The 16,872-nt window shown below is 59.0% G+C and overlaps 1 protein-coding gene across 8 annotated transcripts; it reads right to left on the bottom strand.

The window, feature by feature from the left end:
* Nucleotides 1–461: 461 nt before the first annotated feature.
* Nucleotides 462–16,591, bottom strand: USF1 (upstream transcription factor 1). 8 transcript variants are annotated; one of them, XM_090056406.1, is made up of 11 exons: nt 16,442–16,591; nt 8,463–8,551; nt 8,016–8,065; nt 7,244–7,362; nt 5,607–5,708; nt 4,935–5,127; nt 4,194–4,281; nt 3,858–3,916; nt 1,992–2,209; nt 1,726–1,854; nt 462–1,532 (listed from the first exon to the last, which is right to left on the bottom strand). In XM_090056406.1, exons 2-11 carry the CDS (start codon nt 8,468–8,470, stop codon nt 1,443–1,445), a joined length of 1,056 nt encoding a protein of 351 aa, XP_089912532.1. In that variant the 5' UTR covers nt 8,471–8,551; nt 16,442–16,591; the 3' UTR covers nt 462–1,442. The 8 variants fall into 8 exon arrangements, with proteins under 8 accessions (XP_089912532.1, XP_089912531.1, XP_089912530.1 ...); XM_090056405.1 differs by having other exon boundaries at nt 4,929–5,127; nt 7,244–7,356; XM_090056404.1 differs by having other exon boundaries at nt 4,929–5,127; nt 16,442–16,590.
* Nucleotides 16,592–16,872: the final 281 nt, after the last annotated feature.

The raw sequence follows: 16,872 nt of genomic DNA, 5'->3' as shown, positions 1-16,872 counted from the left end.
CAAGCTGCAGGCCTGGCACCCTGCCTCCCGCACCGCATCCCAGCTTCCTCATCTAGCGTCTCTTGGGGCAGCTGCACACCCCACTTCCCTGAGCACAGGGCACCCCCTGCTCCAGCCACCCCTTGGCCTGTAAATCCACCCCCCCACAACCACACAGGCTGCCCCCCAGTCCCCGCAGCATGCAAGCCCAGTGCACTGCTCTTACCCCCTGCTCAAGTGCCCCATCCTGCCCTCCCCTGGGGCAGCCCCTGTGGCCTCAAGGCAGAAGCTGGGAGGTGTCCCACAGCCAGGGCTGGAGGCCTCTGCTTAACCTGGAGGATGAAGCAGCTCTCCCCTCCCTGCCAAAGGCCAGGACAGCAGCCCTCCCAGGGGAGGCCAGGCACGGCCCAGTCACCCAACTGCAGATTCCGCCATCACCCCATCACGGCCTGCCCCACAGGATAAAATAAAACAGGCATGTGTGGAAAACCCCAAAATCACTAGCTTTATTGATTCTGCTGCTTCAATTCGGAGAATTAAAAAAGTCTGATGGCTGCAGAGCCAGGCGGTACCAGCCTGGGGGTGGGAGAGGGTGATGCCCATGCTGTTGCCCACCACCTCCCTGCTTGGTGAGTGGAGGCCGGGCAGGGCAGTAGGCACATAGGCCACAGGCATGATGGTGCCAAGTCAGGCTTACAACCCACAGGTGACAGTGAGAGATGGGGGGTGAAGGAGACCAGCTGCTGTGCCCAAGCAACTGGCTAGCTCCCTAGGTGGGGGGTGGCAGGAGGAAGGAGCTGGGCCCAGAGGATCCAGCCATCCCAGGGTGACAACAAGCCTGAAGGGCAACATCAGGCTGCGTGACCATAAACTCAGGCCATGACAGCAGGTGCTGGGGAAGGCAGGGGGAAGTGGGCGTGTGTGCAGGGGGAGAGCTACAGTGCCAGGCTGAGACCACATGCACAAGCGCGTGCAAGGTGCTGAACATGTAATACTAGGGTGCACAGGCACCCGTGAGTGTGCACAGCCCAAGGGGCAGCTGCACCCCTGTGAGCTGACGTCTGCACAAGTGAGTGCCACATGTGGGCACAAGGGCAATGGAGCCAGATTGGAAGGGAAGTGGGGTGGGAGGGCTCCTTGTCTTACACAAATCAGAACACTTCTGGGAGCAACGCCAGCTTCTTTATTCGGGCAGCTCCAGAGAGCAAGTGGACTCAAGCCCGGGCTGGCAGGGAGCACTGGGGGAGGTGGCACTGGGGACTGGGTCAACCTCCAGACCCTGAGCCGGCCTCACTCGGGGCTGTACAAGAGCGATGGGCTGCGATTTAGAAGCGTCAGCAGGAGGGAGCTGCCTCGGGTGGGTGGGCACGTGGGCAGGACGGGAGGGCCATGGACCCAGCGCCAGCAGCCCCCGGGTCCCCGAGCCAGTGCCGCCCTGGCCCTCCCCCCCGCCCCTCTGCCAGTCAGTGGGCGTCGTTCTTGATGATGATCTCCACCCCGTGCTGGCGCAGCTGCGCACGCAGGATGAGGTTCTTGTTCTTGAGATCTTCCACCTGGGCAGGGAGAGGGGAGGGCACAGCTGGCATCAGTAGGGACTGGGTCATGCCAGGCTGCGCCTCCCCCAGGCAGCAGCTCGGCTCAGCTCTTGGCCTATGCTACAGCTGCCACAGGACATCCCACCCACATCGAATGACACCAGACAGATGGCAATGTGCCCGTGCCAGACTGGGGCTGGCGTCCACTCACCTGCTGCCGCAAGACCTCATTGTCCATCTGGAGCTGGTCAAGGCCCTGCAGTTCCTCAGAGAGGCGATGGTTGCTCTGCCGCAGCTCCTGGATGTAGTCGCAAGCTTTGGACAGGATCCCGCCCTTACTCTGGGAAGAGAGAGATGTGGGGGGCTGGGAGGGGATGAGCACTGAACAATCCCGCCCGCCCCTTGGCCGTGCGGGCAACATAGAGCTCACCCAACCCCCCGGCAAGCAGTGCCTGCCAGCCAGGCCTGGGCACTGACCTCCAGGGCCCCCTGCGAGCCTGCCCCAGCCCCCTTCTCAGGCTGGGGAAGCTCCAGGAAGCATCGGGGTCCGGCAGGAGGGGCCGCGTCCAGCCCTGGCGCGAGCAGGCAGCCCTGTCCTACCTGTCCCGACTTGGTGTTCTCCATGGAGCAGTCGGGGATGATCTTGGACAGCTGCACTATCCAGTTGTTGATCTTGTCCCTGCGCCGGCGCTCCACTGTGGGGAGGGCAAGGACAGCAGTCAGCAGCTCCGTGAGCAGCCAGCAACCCCCACCCTCACCCCAAAGACCTGAGAGAGCTGCTGCCCATCCCACCTCTGGGCCCCGTGCACAAGCATCATACTGCCAGCCCCACTGGTAGTGCTAAGGCACAGGGCTGAAACAGAGTGGGTGGGAGCTGAGCAGATATTGGGGTCCAGGAGGGGTACAGGAAGAGCTGGTGGGGGCTGAGCGACTGCCGTCGCAGCCCTAGTTTGGTTCATTAGGCAGTAGAGCCCCATAGTTCTGGGCAGTAACAGGGGCCACAGTGATTAACCCCCCTGTGCCAAGAGGGTCCCAGAAAACCAAGTCCCCAGCCCAGTTCCCCCTGCCACAGGGGCCAGATGCTGAGCCAGGGAGTGGAGTCAGGATGTGACACTGGCCACTGGAAAGCCAGGGATGCCCAGACCAGCTCCAGCCCACCACCTTGCCCCAGCTGTCCTTGCTCCTGGCCCCCACTTGCAGGGCTGTTGTGCAAACTCGGGCCCTTACCCAACCTTCTGCCAAGCACAACACAAGCTGCATGAGGACCAGAAGCACGAAGAAGGTCATCACCCTGCCCCTCGTTAGGGCACATGCCCCCCATTCTGTTGGGACGTGTGCAGGGACACACAGAAGTCTCCAGGGCAGGGAGGTACTCCCTGGGCAGGGAAGCGGGCATGGCCGCAGGGCACTGCAGGGGTCTGAACACCTGGTGTCAGTTCTCATGCACAGCAGGCTCCTCCAAGCCCATGTGCTGAAAGCTGGGAGCTGACAGATTTCCTGGCTTCCCGCCGGGGCCAAGCAGGACAAGTTTGGGGCAGGGAAGGAGAAGAAAAAACACGCCAGGGCTGGTCCAGCACATGCAGATGTCAGCTCTCCTACCCCGCGAGGGATCTCACGCTCCTGCCTGGACAGGATGACTCGTGCAGCAGGGGCTCTATGCCTCCCTCACAGAAGCAGGCAGCTTCTGAACAAAATCATTGCTTTGAAGTGAGAAAAGGCCCCTACAGAGCAGGACACAGCTTTTCTGGGAGGTCCCAGCTTCTGGCAGCCAGAGCCCTTTGCCAAACTCCAGCAGAGCTCACCACTGGCCCCAACACCGCAGGCCACAACATGCCTGGCTGAGACTTCGCCCTGCATGCAAGGCAGCCACGAGTAGGTGGATCCAGAAGCCATCACATGCAAAATGTTCATGGTTGCAATGGGAATGTCTCCCCACCCTTCACCTCTAAGCAGCATCTCACAGGAGGCTGCAAGCCCCATGTCACTGGGTAATGGGTGCCCAGCTCAAGTCTGAGGAAGAGATGCAGAGGCAGCTGGAGGCCAGCTCACTCCAGACAAAGCCAAGGCTCACACTGGGGCCTAACTATGTAGTTCCGGGCTTTCCACGTTGTGAGCTAAATCTTGCGACTTCCTCCTCCTCAGCTGAGGATGCCCGCGTGTGGCTACCCCCTAAAGACATTCTGCCTTCACCGACTGACCAACGCGTGCTCTGGCCAAGGCAGCATGTCTTGGAGGGCATGGCTAGAGCCAACCAAGGGAAGTCTTGCAGGAGCAGATTTCTCTCAGAGGCATCCAGGCAGCCCTTCCCTCCCCCTCCTCTGCCTGTCCCTACCCTGCCTGTACCTTCGTTGTGTTGTGCTCGGCGTTTCTCATCCCGGGTAGTCCGGGGCGTCTCTGACTTCCTGCAAGGAAAACAGACGCAAGGAGGCGTGATACGGAGGACTGCCAAGCGCTGCAGTCAGGACAGAAGCACAAGCCCTCTTTATAGGGAGGAAACTGAGGCAGAGGGCAGCACAATGACAGAGGCAGCACCTGACAGTGCAGGATCATGTGTTTTTAACTCCTAGTCCCATACACAGCCTCCTCCCGGAGCTGTGAGTTCAAACCACCCCCAACCCCACGGATGCAAGGGAGGAGGAGACGGAGTGACGCCGCAGCCTGACATGGGTGGACACTCACGGGGAATACGGGTGGGTCCTGGGTGCGATGGATCTCTGAGCTCCGCTCTGTAGAACCTCCTGTGGCGACATCATCACAAAGAACTGCCCTGCAGTCAAACAAGAGATGGGGAGGTCGTTTGGGGAGCCATCTCCACGGAAGGAACAGGGGAGGGAAGGAGCAGCTGCAGCAGGGGACACACCAGCAGCCGCTTCTCCGGCTGCAGCCAGAATGGGGCTGGAACCTCCGGCCAGGAGGTCACTACCAATTTAAAGCCCAATTTCCTGGGGCCCCAAGCTTCTGGGGCTCCCAGCAGGAGCCACCAGCCCAGCATACCCCTAAGGATCAGGCTGCCCATCTGCAAGGGCTGGGATTCCAGGCTAGAGCGAAAGGCGCGAGTTGGCTTTTCTAGGTTTAAAGTGCTGCACTGCCAGGGCCAATGTGGGGAGCAGGGGAGGGGCAGGCATTGAGCGACTGGCCCAGACATGCTACCCCAGGGCCAAAAGCAGCCTGCTTCTCTGTGTGTTGAAGGACCCACATACTGCGGTTCCACATCAACAGACAAGGCCACGCTCACATAGAGCCTGGGACAGGAGGCGGAGGCAGCCATGCCAGCTGTCGTAACTGAACGGTGGAGCCCTGGCTGGAGTGGCTGCGCAGCTGCAGGGGATGGACCCACCCCATGCCTCCCCAACCGTGCCCTGTGCCAACTGTGGCAGGGTGCATTTGGGTGTGCCAGGCCCCAAGCCGTCCAACCTGTACCAGTGGGCGTGGCTTGCCCCAGGAGGGCCTCTGAGTTCTGGGTGGTCACCACTGCTGTGGCTGTCGTCCCCGCACCGGCAGAAGTGCTGGTGTCAGCCACGGCTGTGGTGGGGAAGTACGTGTAGTGGGTCTCTGTGCCTGTGGCTTCAGTCTCGACGGCATCCTCGCTGGTAAACGCACCCTGAATAACAGCCTGGAACACACAGAAGGAGCTGGGCAGCTTCAGTGTTACCCACCTAGTGGACAGCACTCCCCTCAAGCCCCACGCACACACCAGCTCCAGAGAGCAGAGGCACAGAGGAAGCCTAGCCAAGGCAGGGTCAGCACAGCCTCCTGGGCTGCCCACATCTCAGCCCTGACCAGGAAGAGCATGAGCTCCACTGCCCATCTGATACCACAAGCTGCCAGACTGAGCCTTGGGACAGGGCTCATGATGGCTCAGATGGAAGGATGCCAGCTGCAATCCAGGCTGGGTCAGACAGGACTGGCAGAAGGGGACAGGGCAGCAGCACAGAGCTCCACACAGAACTGGCCTGGAGGTGCCCAGGAGTCACAGACCAAGATCTTCCCCGCCCGTGTGATGTGAGCATCCAGGTGAGCTGCAGTGCCAGTCTCAGCTCATTGGGATCCCCACCCCCCCATTGCACCACCCCTGCTCATTGGGGCCCCTACCTGTGTCATTGACTGTGTTGCTGGGTAGCCACTGATGGCACCGGTGCCTTCGGTCTGCCCATCCAGCTGCCCCTCGGCCACCTGTATCACCCTGTACATCACCTGCAGAAGAACCCAAGAAGAGCTGACTCCCAGGATGTGCATGAACTGCACAGTGGGCAAGGGGAGAGGAAGACTGGCCCATGCCTCCTGCACATGGGAAAATGCCCCTAAATTTCCTCTGAAGTCCTCCACCCCTCTCCTTCCCACCCCTGCCCAAGCTCTGCCCACCCGCTCTCTAGGAAAGCTCCTGGCCTCACTCCTGCCATCAGGCCAACCCAACCCAGTCCTCCAGCACCATGAGCTGGCCACACCCCAAGCAGGGCAGGGTCCCGATACCATTCAGCCAGCCCAGCTGTCCCTGGCCTAACCAGAAGCCATGTCAGGCACTAGCTAGTGCCTGCCTGTCTGAACAAGGGCTGTAGTCAGGTTTCTGGGGATCCAAAGCAGAGGCTGACAGACACCACTCCAGCGCAGACACCCCCCTGCCCAGGACACACAGAGACAACCATGGGCCCAGCTTGTCCCAGCCACAGTGGTGGGTGGCAGCTGTGGAAAGGTGCACAGAATGGCCCCTGGTCCCCATCCAGCAGCACTAAGTGCTCACAGCACCCACTTGTGCTCTGAGGGCTGGCAGGAGGAGCACTGAGATATTCCCCCCTGCCCCCACAAGAGTGCTGTCCTTAGCCCATCTCCTTCCTCCTTCAGACCCTGGGTCCCCCCTTCTTCCCTCTCCCTTCAAGCTGCACTAGCCAGGAGCCCAGTCCTAAGACTGCCCAGAACTGAAAGGATGTAGGTCCCTCCTGCCATGCCCTCCCCCCATCACCAAATCTTAGAAATGAGGGTTGGAAGGGACCTCAGGAAGTCACATCTAGTCCAACCCCCTGCTCAAAGCAGGACCCCCACCAGATCATCCCAGACCATGCTTTGTCAAGATGGGGCTTAAAAACCTCCAAGGATGGAGACTCTACCACCTCTCTGGGGAGCCTGTTCCAGTGTTTTACTATCCTCCTGGTGAGACTTGTTTTTTCATAATATTCAACTTCCTTTGCTGCAATGAGCCTGTTGCGCCTTGTCTGTCATCTGCCTCCACTGAGATCAGTCCAGCTCCATCCTCTTTGTAACCACCCTGCACGGAGCTGAAAGCTGCCATCAAATCCCCCCTTAGTCTCCTCTTCTCCAGACTAAATAAGCCCAGTTCCCTCAGCCTCTCCTCAGAAGTCCTGTTTCCCAGTCCCTGAACCACTTTCACTGCTCTTTGTTGGACTGTCTCCAATTTGTCCACATCGTTTCTGTCTTGGAGGGACTGTGCCCAGCTACACCCAGCACAGAGCCCTGGTGCCCAGCCTGGCTAGTAAGACGGCCACAGGCACCTCACAGAGCCCCAGCCTTCTCCGCTAAGCAAACTAAGGAAGCAGATCCCAGGTTTGCAGTTTGTCACTCTCCTCCCCAACCTGCTCACCAAGCAAGGTGCCTGGGGTCTGGGCAGAGTCCTGCCCTCCAGACCCGAAAGACACCCTTCAGGGCAGTGGAGAGGAGCTGTTTGGGAGGTGGAGGCAGAGCTGGAGCTGCCACAGGGCAAGGCAGGGCAGTCATACCTGAGTCCCACCATTCTCGGTGCGGAAGACGTACTTGATGTTGGGGTCAGGGAAGGTGGCTGCAGACTGGATGCTGGCAATGGCCACACTGGTGGGATCCTCGCCTGTGGCCACTGCACCTTCAGGAAAGAGAATGAGGATGCACGTAACTGGGGAAACCCTCCCCCAGCACAAACATGCATGCTTCCAGGCACAGGGGCCAACACTGCCCCTCATCCACCTCCAGCCACCTGGAGGAGGAAGGGGCCTGGTAGAGGACTGTCAGGGGAGGCTGGGCAGTTACCGGCCTGTCTAAGGAGTTCACATGACAGAGCCTGATCACAACTTGGGAAAACAGGGGCTCTGAAAGGACGATGGACCCCCAAACAGCAGGTGCCAAGTGCCAATTCCCCTCTTGGCTGCAGCAGGAGTCCTGACACCTCTGACAGCAGATGCTGATGCCAGAGAAAGGACATGAAGCAGGACAGACCAATGATCAGGGCCCACAGCACCAGGAAAACCACCAGGACCAGAGATGTTGCCTCTGCTCCCAGTCTGAGACCGGCATCTGCAGCACAGCCTGATGGCAACATCACCCCAGTGCTGCCAGCCTGGGCTGCACTTGGCACAACAACCCACAGTGAGCTCAGCTTCCCCGATTCCCAGCCAGGCCTCCAAGATAGGAAGCCCCTTTGACAGGGAATCTCCCCAGAGATCTCGCTAGAAGCTCCACCTGGGACCAGCAGAGCCTGAGAGGAAGGCTGCTAGTGCTGGAATGGAGATCCCCTCTCACCTTCCTGGATCTGCACAGTGCCCTCTTCAGTCTCAGCTGCTTTCTGCTGTCTGCAAGGGAATGAGCCACCAGTGAGCACAGGGAGTGCACCAGGGTGCACACGGCGCTGCCCATCACTCCAGCCAGCCCTTGCTTCTCAGGTTAACAAAGCGGCACACAGAGCTAAGGCTGTCATCAGGCAGGGCAGGGAATTTCCCTGACCAGGGCCAAGGTCCGTGCCCACCCTTCCTGGTCTACATCCAGGTCTGGCAGGGGGGATACCATCATTCACATGGGGCTGCAAAAGATTCAAGCTTAATCAGCCCAGAAGTCTTTGCCCCAGAGAGAAGCAGCAGCACAAGTGAAAGCTGAGCCAAGCTGCTCCTCTTGCAGGTCCCTGCTTATTCTATACCACCTTTGGCCTAAGACCACCTTCAAGGCCCCACCCTGGCTGCATGCAGCACTCACCCCTTCATCTCCTTGCTCTGTTATGCATCAGAAGAGCAGGTCGTGGATTTACCCCGTGCGTCTCACTTCAAAGCCTCGGTTTCCAAGCCCTGGAATGAGAAACCCGGCATCTCAGAAGCAGAGGCGACTTGCTGGCAGCCAGAGTGACCCTCTCCCCACAACGTTTGGTTTGCCCTAGTACCCCACTGGCAGACCCCATGCTGCCTTCCCCTACCAGGCACGCTTCTGCTTTACCAGATGCCTACAGCGCTGAAGCAGGCTGCCAGTCCTTTAGAACAGGCCTCCTGCTCACCCTCTTCCCCAAGCCCCATTCAAACTCCTGGCGATGGCATAAGCACCACAGCCCACTGTGCTGTCCTGCTCTGGGCACAACAGGACAGCAATGCCACCTCTGCCCAGGCACAGAGGAGTGCAGCAGCCTTCTGGCACCATAGTCTGCCCACGATTTGTATAAGGCTGCAACATGCCATTAGAGACTTGCCCATCGGCCCTATCAGAAGACACTGGGTGGCTCCCTGACCAGGGCTGCCCATGTAAGCACTCATCCCTGCCGCCCCCTGCTTGCCAAGGCAGGCACCATCCAGGGACTCTTAAGAGTTATCTTCTCCATTGTTGGCAGAAGTATTAACACAGCCTGGGGCTAAAGACAATTCCTGCACCATTCTCCAGGCATACCCCAATCTGAGCAGGACAACCCCACTACCACCGAGATCACAGGAAAATGGAGCTGGAAGAGACCTCAGAGGTCACATCTAGTTCGGTCCCCTGCTCCAGGCAGGATCATCTCCAATGAAACCACCCCTTCCAAGCGTCTGTCCAACCTGCTTCTGAATGTTTCCCGGGATGAAGAGCTCTCTCCGGGAGCCTGTTCCAATGCTTCACCAATGTTATAGTCAGAAAGTTCCTCCTCATTTCCAACTCAAATTTCCCCTGCTGCAGCTTGAGGGTATTGCTCCTAGTCCCGTCACCTGCAGCCAGGGAGAAAAGGCTGGCTCCATATGCCCTATCATTGCCTTTTGGGTATTTGAAGACTTATCAAATCTGCTCACTCTTCTCTCCTCCAGCCTAAACAACCTGAGGTCTTTCAGTCTTTGCTTGTAAATCCTGCTTCCTAGGCCTCCAGTCACTGTCGTTGCTCTCTGTTGGACTCTTTCCAATCTGCCCACAACCCTCTTGAAGTGCGGGGCCAGGGTGCACTAGTGGGGCCTCACGGGCGCCAAACAGAGCGGAAGAGCTCTATCAGCCAGCCAGATGTTACCCGTTCAGCCAGAGCTGTGCTCATCTCCCACTAGGCCCAAATCCAGGTGGCGTAAGCCCCATCCTGCACCGCTGCAGCCTTCCAGCCTTGTCTCCCCATCTCCTCCAAGGGCTTCCTGCCCTGTGTAGCAGGCAGTCCCTGCTCTCACACCCATGGCCCTGCCTTAATACCTTCTCCACATGTTGTTGTGCCACCTGCCTCACCACTCCCGACCAACTTCCCTCTATTGAGAAACCCCATGGTGTGTCCAGATCTCTTCATGCCATCCCTTCCTCAAGCCACTCCTCAGGGCAGGGGGATGTGGGGCCCAGTCCTGGCAGCACAACTCCTGTTGCTGACACCCATCTGATCCCATCAGTCCCAACTGCTTCGCCTCCTTCTGTCCCCCTCAGCTCTTGGCCTCGACTCTCAGGAACCACAAAGCTGGAGGAAAGCCCTAGGGGGTTTGGCACATGCTGGCTGTGGATCAGCCAAATCTCTGTCCCTTGCATGGCATACCTCCACCGTGAAGGGCCCTTCGACACAAAGGTACTAGCAGTGCAACCTCCACGGACATGCAAGCAGCCAGATGGATGGGCCTGAACTAAGCAGAGGTGCAGGTGGAGACCCTGAAGGCTGAGGCTGATATCCTGAGGGCTGGCTGCTCCCATCCGTGGCACCAAGTGCCCTCAGCTCCCAGCCACTTTAACAGGAGCTTTGAGTGCCCTGTGCCACCCAACTCCTACCTGTGACAGTTCAGATGGGGCCTCCAGGGACCAGGACACACGAGAAAGGACCCGGGGACCAGGATGCACCAAACTAGGCAGGGCTGGAAGGGCATCTTGAGAGAATGACAGCTAAGGGCATCCTCCCGGGTGCCTCTGCTGCAGCCTGCCACCCGCACTCAGACCACAGTCTGCCTGCCACCACCATGTGCCACGAGCCAAGCAGTACCCGCCTCCCGAGTGACCATGAGCCTCTTGGCCGAGCACTCGCTGCTCCTGCTAGTAGGCATGTGGTAAGCAGGCATAGCCAGTGTTAGCCCAGCCCCTGGGAATCAATCGCAGCCTGTATCATCCTCATGTGATGCCCCCTCCACTCTTCTTCCTCCATCCCACACCCCTGCCAGCCCACCCGGTAGCTCTGCTTACTGCTCTGCTCTCCCCTGGCCCCCGTTTCAATGCCTCCCTCCCCTACTGTGTGACAGGGATCACACACCACACATGACCCCAGTAGCAGCACCTTGGGCCAAGGCAGTGCATGACCTGACCTGCCCACCAAGCAGCCAGAGCCTGGCAGCCTGCTATAAAGACTGCCTGGTCCCCATTGCTTGCAAAGAGAGGCCTGATCCTGGGAGCCAGGAAACCCATGGGATAGACAGTGCCTGGCAAAGCCAGGCTGGAGCCCTAAGGGGTAGCAGCAGTGGGCAGAGCTCCCCCACTGCACCATGCACGTGACCAGAGAAAGCCTGTCCCACAGGTGAGAGGGACATGGTCTTCGAGAGCCATTCACCACCCATCCCTACCTCAGAGATCCCCGTGATGGAGATAAGCAGCATAGGCCAGGAGTCCCCCCAGCTGAAGGCCTGTCGGGGAGGTCATGCTCTCAGGGGTAGTGCCAGACCCTGCCACAAATACCCGCCTGACAAATACTCGCCTGACTTAAGAGTCATGTAGCCCTGCTGGACCTTGATTCACCGCACGTAAGGGAGACCAGCCTCTGCCCCAAGAGCACAGTCCCCTCGGCCTCACAGGGCCAGTCTACAACTGCAGCTGCTCCTGAGGATCCCCAGGTCTGGGCACACCGAATCCAAAGTGAGAGCGTGCGGCTCCCACTGAAAGTGAAGAGGAAGGTGCTCTGCATCCAGGGGTCCCTACTAGTCAGCTTACCTGGGCACAGACAAGCCCTTGCCATTAGTACCAATGCCAACACTACCAGAAAACCGGTACAAAGCTGTGCCCCTCAGCAGCAGGTCCCCAGGGCTTGGCGCCCCAGACTGACAGACTGATGGTGGTCAGCAGGCAGGGAGCAGGCTCTGCTGCATAGGAGCTTGCCCCAAATGGAGTGATGACACATTTGGACAACTGAAGTGCTGCCCTAGGCCTTTGGCCAGCCTGGTAACCCTGATGTTCCTGGAAGGTGGCACTGGGAAGATGTGGGGAGGCTGTGCAGAACCCAGGTGGGAGGGGGAAGCAGGCTGGATCCATCTCCATCAGCAACTGTCCCTTCACCACTCTGCAGTGTCAATGCCAGTGCCACAGCCTCCAAGGATGCTGGCTCATGACAGAGGCAGCGAGAAGTGCAGCTGGAAGGGAGCTTCAGGGGTCACATCCAGTCCAACCCCCTGCCTGAGGCAAGATCGGCCCTGTCCAAGCCATCCCAGACACACCCATCATGTAACCTCTTAGCAAAACTACCATCAACCCTGACGAGACACAATGCCTGAACATGCCACAGGTAAAGCGGGAAGACAATGACAGCCAACGTCCTGCTGCTGTAAAAGGATAATCTACGCTCGAGAGATGCCAGGTAGAAGGCCACACTCCCTGCTATAAAGGCAGGCAAAAACCCTGACAGTCCATACCAGCCCCTGAGGAACCTCCCATGCTGGTGAGACAAGAGAGAGCAGAAGGAACCCCACCACGGCTTTGCCTAATGGGACATGCTGCTGTGGCTACCCCAGCGGTTGTGCTGTGCCGATCCGGCCTGCATGTAGACAGGGGGTGAGCAGTAGGAGGAACTCCTCTATTGCCAGGGCTATGCTGGTTCCCAAAGTGATGTGGCCAGACCAGGGCTCAGCCACGTACCGCCTGGGATCTTCCCACGCCCCAGCCATCCCTGCTCTGCCCACAGAATGCTACAACCAAGACAAGGGCCACGACGTGGGACCTCCTCGGGGCCCTTGTCTGCTCTTACCTGGTTCTGCCAGCAACCAGAGGCTCCCAGCAGCAACACTCCACGGCGGCACAGAACCAGGAGCCCATCAATGCCTGCTCTCTGCCGGGCAGCGGCAGGAAGCCCTGCTGCTGTGGCGACATGGGCAGAGGAGCTGTGAGCGGACACCGCAGCACAGTCCACACAGGATGCCAGGCTCTGGCAAAAGGACCATGCCTGTGGACCGTGTACTTTAAAACCCACCCCCACCCAGTCCAGAACCATACCTCTCTCTCTCTCTCAGGGGAGTGTCACCAGGCCTAGCAGCTCAGGCAGGAAGTCAGGAAGGGGTGAAGGGTGCAGCTGGCCTCGTAGCCGTGACATGCATGTAGCATTGTGCCATGGTGCCGAGTACCCCTCTGAGCACCCCCGCTAGATCCAACCAAGATATCCAGCCTGGAGCTTCTACTACAGCCCAGTACTGCCTGCCCCAAACACTGCACTGCCAGGGGTCAAGTACCCACAGCTGGCTTCTCCGGTCTTTGTGCCGGGAGAGGTCAGAGCTCTGGGGTCTCTCTCACCATCTTGTCTATTTAAAACAGCCGAGATTCTTGTATGATTGCAGGCATTGGGGGCTGAAAGGGAGAAGCACAAAATGCCAAGCCTGGATCAAAAGCTGACAGCACTCAGGCCAATGGGCCATCAGTTGTCTGCCCGGACAATCTGATCTGGCCCCAAGCGCTGTTGAGGTTTGCAATGAAGCTTTGCCATCCAATACCAGTGACTGCCCTCAGCCCCAGGAGGAGGCTGAGCAGAGAAGGCCAAATGTAAACAGGCAACACGAAGAGCAGGATGACAACCCTGCACTTACACATTCAGGCCTCACAGCCCAAGTGCTTGCAGCAGAGCCCTTCCAGGGGAAAAATCCCGCAGAAAGGCCAGTGGCCTGCCCTGTTACCCCGGCTTGTTGGCAGCATTTTTCCACTACGGGAATGTGGCGTCTTGCCTCAGCTGTGGGAAGGGACAATTGAGGAAGCAAGTATCACATGGTACCTGAGGCGGAGTGTTTTTAGGGCAATGCACTGAATGGGAAATAACCCGTCCAGTCCAATTAACATCATGAGCCGTAGCACATTCGGTGGAAGGATGTGTCATATTCGTGTTCTAGGAGCAGACGCAAGGGCTGTCCCGGAGATGTGGCCCCAGTATTTCCCTCTCAGGCTGCTGGTTATCGGTGCCAAGAGGGTTTCTCAAGAGGCTGGTCTGTGCTGCACACAGATGCCTGCTCCTTAGGCCTCAAAACATTCATCAAGCATCAGCTGGCTTGAGACTAAAACTACTGAGTCAGGGGTTCCTTGCAGGGCTCTTCCCTATCACAGGTAACACACAGAGGTGCTGTAGGGGAGATGGGGAGATCAGCCTCTCAGCCCTTGGGTACAAAGAAAAGGTGGGTGGTATGGGGGCTGGACCCTGCCTGCAGGCAGCCTGGGACAAAGCTGCAAAGTGCCCTATTCATCTGAACAAAGCCACCCAGAGAGAGGGGATGAGCAGAACATGGGTGGACACCTGTCACTCCCCCTGGCATCCTGAACCAGCTGCCGTCTCCCTTTCCCCCTCTGCAGGATAGGGGGTGACACTGTCTGTAGGGCATGGGTGCAGATACATGCCAGCCTCCCTCCTGCACGGTCAGGGAGGGTCCAGTGGATTTGAAGCCCTTGTCCAGTCTCTCCTCTCTACCTCAACCCTCACTGCCAGCTGGCAATCCCAGAGCCACTGGGCAGCACCAAAGGAAAGGCAGTCTTACCACCACCTTGCACCCAGCCATGCCTAACTCCACCACGCCTCCTCCTAACACTTCCAGGCAGCTCAAACACTTATGGTGCACATTTTCACCATCACTGCCCACAAGTCTCTGCCCATGCCCAGATCAGGGACCCTGGGCAGAGTCATTCTAAGGCTGCTTGGTGGGGAGTGCAGCGGAGAAGGGGACATCTGCCGTGCTGACAGCCCTGCCGCAGGCTGCATCAGGACAGCTGCCGCTGAAACCTTAGATGTTAAACATAACAATAATCAAGGCTCAGCACAACACAATCACAAGGTCCAGAAGTAAGCACCAGGTTTCTCCCACAACCCCATGCCACGGATAGCCTGCAGCTCACCCCACAAACAAGCTTTGCCAAGCTCCTGCTACAGATCCCATTTTCATCACCTTTGCTGGCCTGCTCACCAGACCACATCCCTCTAGTCAAGAGCTCAAACAGGAGAGAGACACTCAGTAAAGACTCCACCAGCACAGCTGAGCAAGCCTCTCTGTTTGGGAGGTCTCCCCTTCATCTTATGAGGTTCATAAGGAACAAGAGCTCTGTGCTGCAAAGCCAGGGGAAGGGGCTCCTTACACCTCCCCATTTTTTTAGGAGGGCGGACAGAAGAGTCGTGCCAAGTTGCATCTGGACAAAGCACGTTACCATTTCTCATCTCTTGTAAACCAATCCGAAGTTAAGAGACTTTCAGTTTCAAGACGTGCACATATCCAAGTGTCAGCAGCATTACCAGAACCTCACGCAGCCCCCTCACCACTTCCTGCTCCCTTCACCAGTGGCCCCCACCTAAACAAGGATGGCATTTTCACTTTCATCCCTTGCATTGGCAATGCAACGCTGTGGTCTCAAACGTCCCAGAAAAGCATTCAGTTCCCTTATAACCAAACCCTGAGCTAGAATTTTTCTTAAGAAATCCTGGATGTGTTCCTCCTGGGGGTAGGATCTGTAAAAGCAGAGGCGGGCGGGGGCCCAAGTTTACCACAGCATCTGATTTTGTGTCAACAGCAGTGACTTCAGCACGCGCCAAACCTCCTATGGCTGCACAAGAGCTTGCAAGCACAGTGCTAGGAACAGTCTCGCTCACATAAAGAGCAGCAGGGCCACAGGGGAAGCACACGCCATGCAAGCCTTGCGCTCGAAAGTGATCCCTCCTTGCATTTCTCCACAAGAAGCAAAGGATCGGTTTAAACGAGGGAGGCCGTTCAAAAGCAACAGAGCGCAAGAACTGGCACATGCCAAGGATCGGGGCCTCGGGCAAGATTTCCCCCCTGGATCCTTCCAAGCCCTGGTGGGTCATTCAGGAAAACCCCACCTCGGTTTGGAGGGATCTCCCCGCCTCTCGCATTTAAACCGCCACTGCGAAAATCGGCCCCACGTCACGTCCACCGCTGAATCTCTCCAGGCCGTGTCCCGCACGCTCCTACTGAAGGCCACGCTGCTGACACCTCCGCTCGCCTGGCCTCCCCCTCCTCCCGCCCACTCCCTCGGCCTCCAGAGTCCTTCATCCCCAGCGCGATTCCCTCCCCAAAACCCTCCCAGTGTCAGTGCCCGCCCTCCAGCCTTCAGGCCCCCACCGAGGGCCAGCCTCCCTGGGTATGCTTTGTTCACATCTGGACGGAGGCAAAAACACCCTGGGCTGTCAACAAAGCTGGCACCTGGCACGGGTGGGCGGATAGTGTCCCCGCCGGAGGCCCAGGAAACGTCAGCACGCCACCCTGGCGGGGCAGGGCCCCCCCCCCCCGCAGGTCATGCCAGCACTGGGGCTGGTTGGGGCTGAGGCCCCCCTGCAAATCCCACGGGCAGCCAGCCCTGCCAGACAGCCAAGGGGAACCCCCCGGACGCCTCTGGGAGGGAGGGGACCCCCCCTCAACTCCCTCGGAGGTCCTCGCCCTGCAAAGGCAGAGCAGCCCGGGCCTGGGGGAGCTCCCTGGCCCCTCGGGGTGGCGCTGGGCTGGGCCTGGCCCGAGGCCCCACGGGGTGGAGGGGGGGGGCACCCCCGTCGCCATAGAGACGACCCCCGTCGCCATGGAGACCCCTCACCCCATTACCTGCGTGTCCCCCTTTCTCCCTCTTGCGCTCTTGCCCCCTTTTCTCTCCATGGAGATGTGCACATGCGCACTCGCCCCGCGTTGCTTCCCCCGCCCCGCTTCGCAGGCATACACCGCCGCCATGACGGTGCGGGGCGGAAGCCGGAAACGAAGCCACCGCCCCGCCTGCCATCTTCAGCCTGAAGCAGGATGCCATCTTGAAGCAGGGCAGCGCGTCCTCAGCAATCCCAGTGGGCGCCATCTTAAGCATGTGACGCCTTGGCTTCGGCTTCCGGCGGGCGCCATCTTAGAGAGGGGCGTTTTTCCTATGGCGGGGGTGGCTTCACCCGCCCTTTGCCCTCCTTTCCGGTTGGGCGAGGAGCGGCGCACTAGGGGCAGGGCGCCATGTTGGAGAAGGGCAGCCTGCCTTCACTCACATCTTGGATAGGGAC

This window comes from Crocodylus siamensis, chromosome 6 (assembly GCF_052110815.1).
Source record: "Crocodylus siamensis isolate JL-2025a chromosome 6, ASM5211081v1, whole genome shotgun sequence".
Taxonomy (NCBI): Eukaryota; Metazoa; Chordata; order Crocodylia; family Crocodylidae; genus Crocodylus; species Crocodylus siamensis.
The sequence above is the reverse complement of the archived record's forward strand: the minus strand, read 5'-3'. Positions and strand labels throughout refer to the sequence as shown.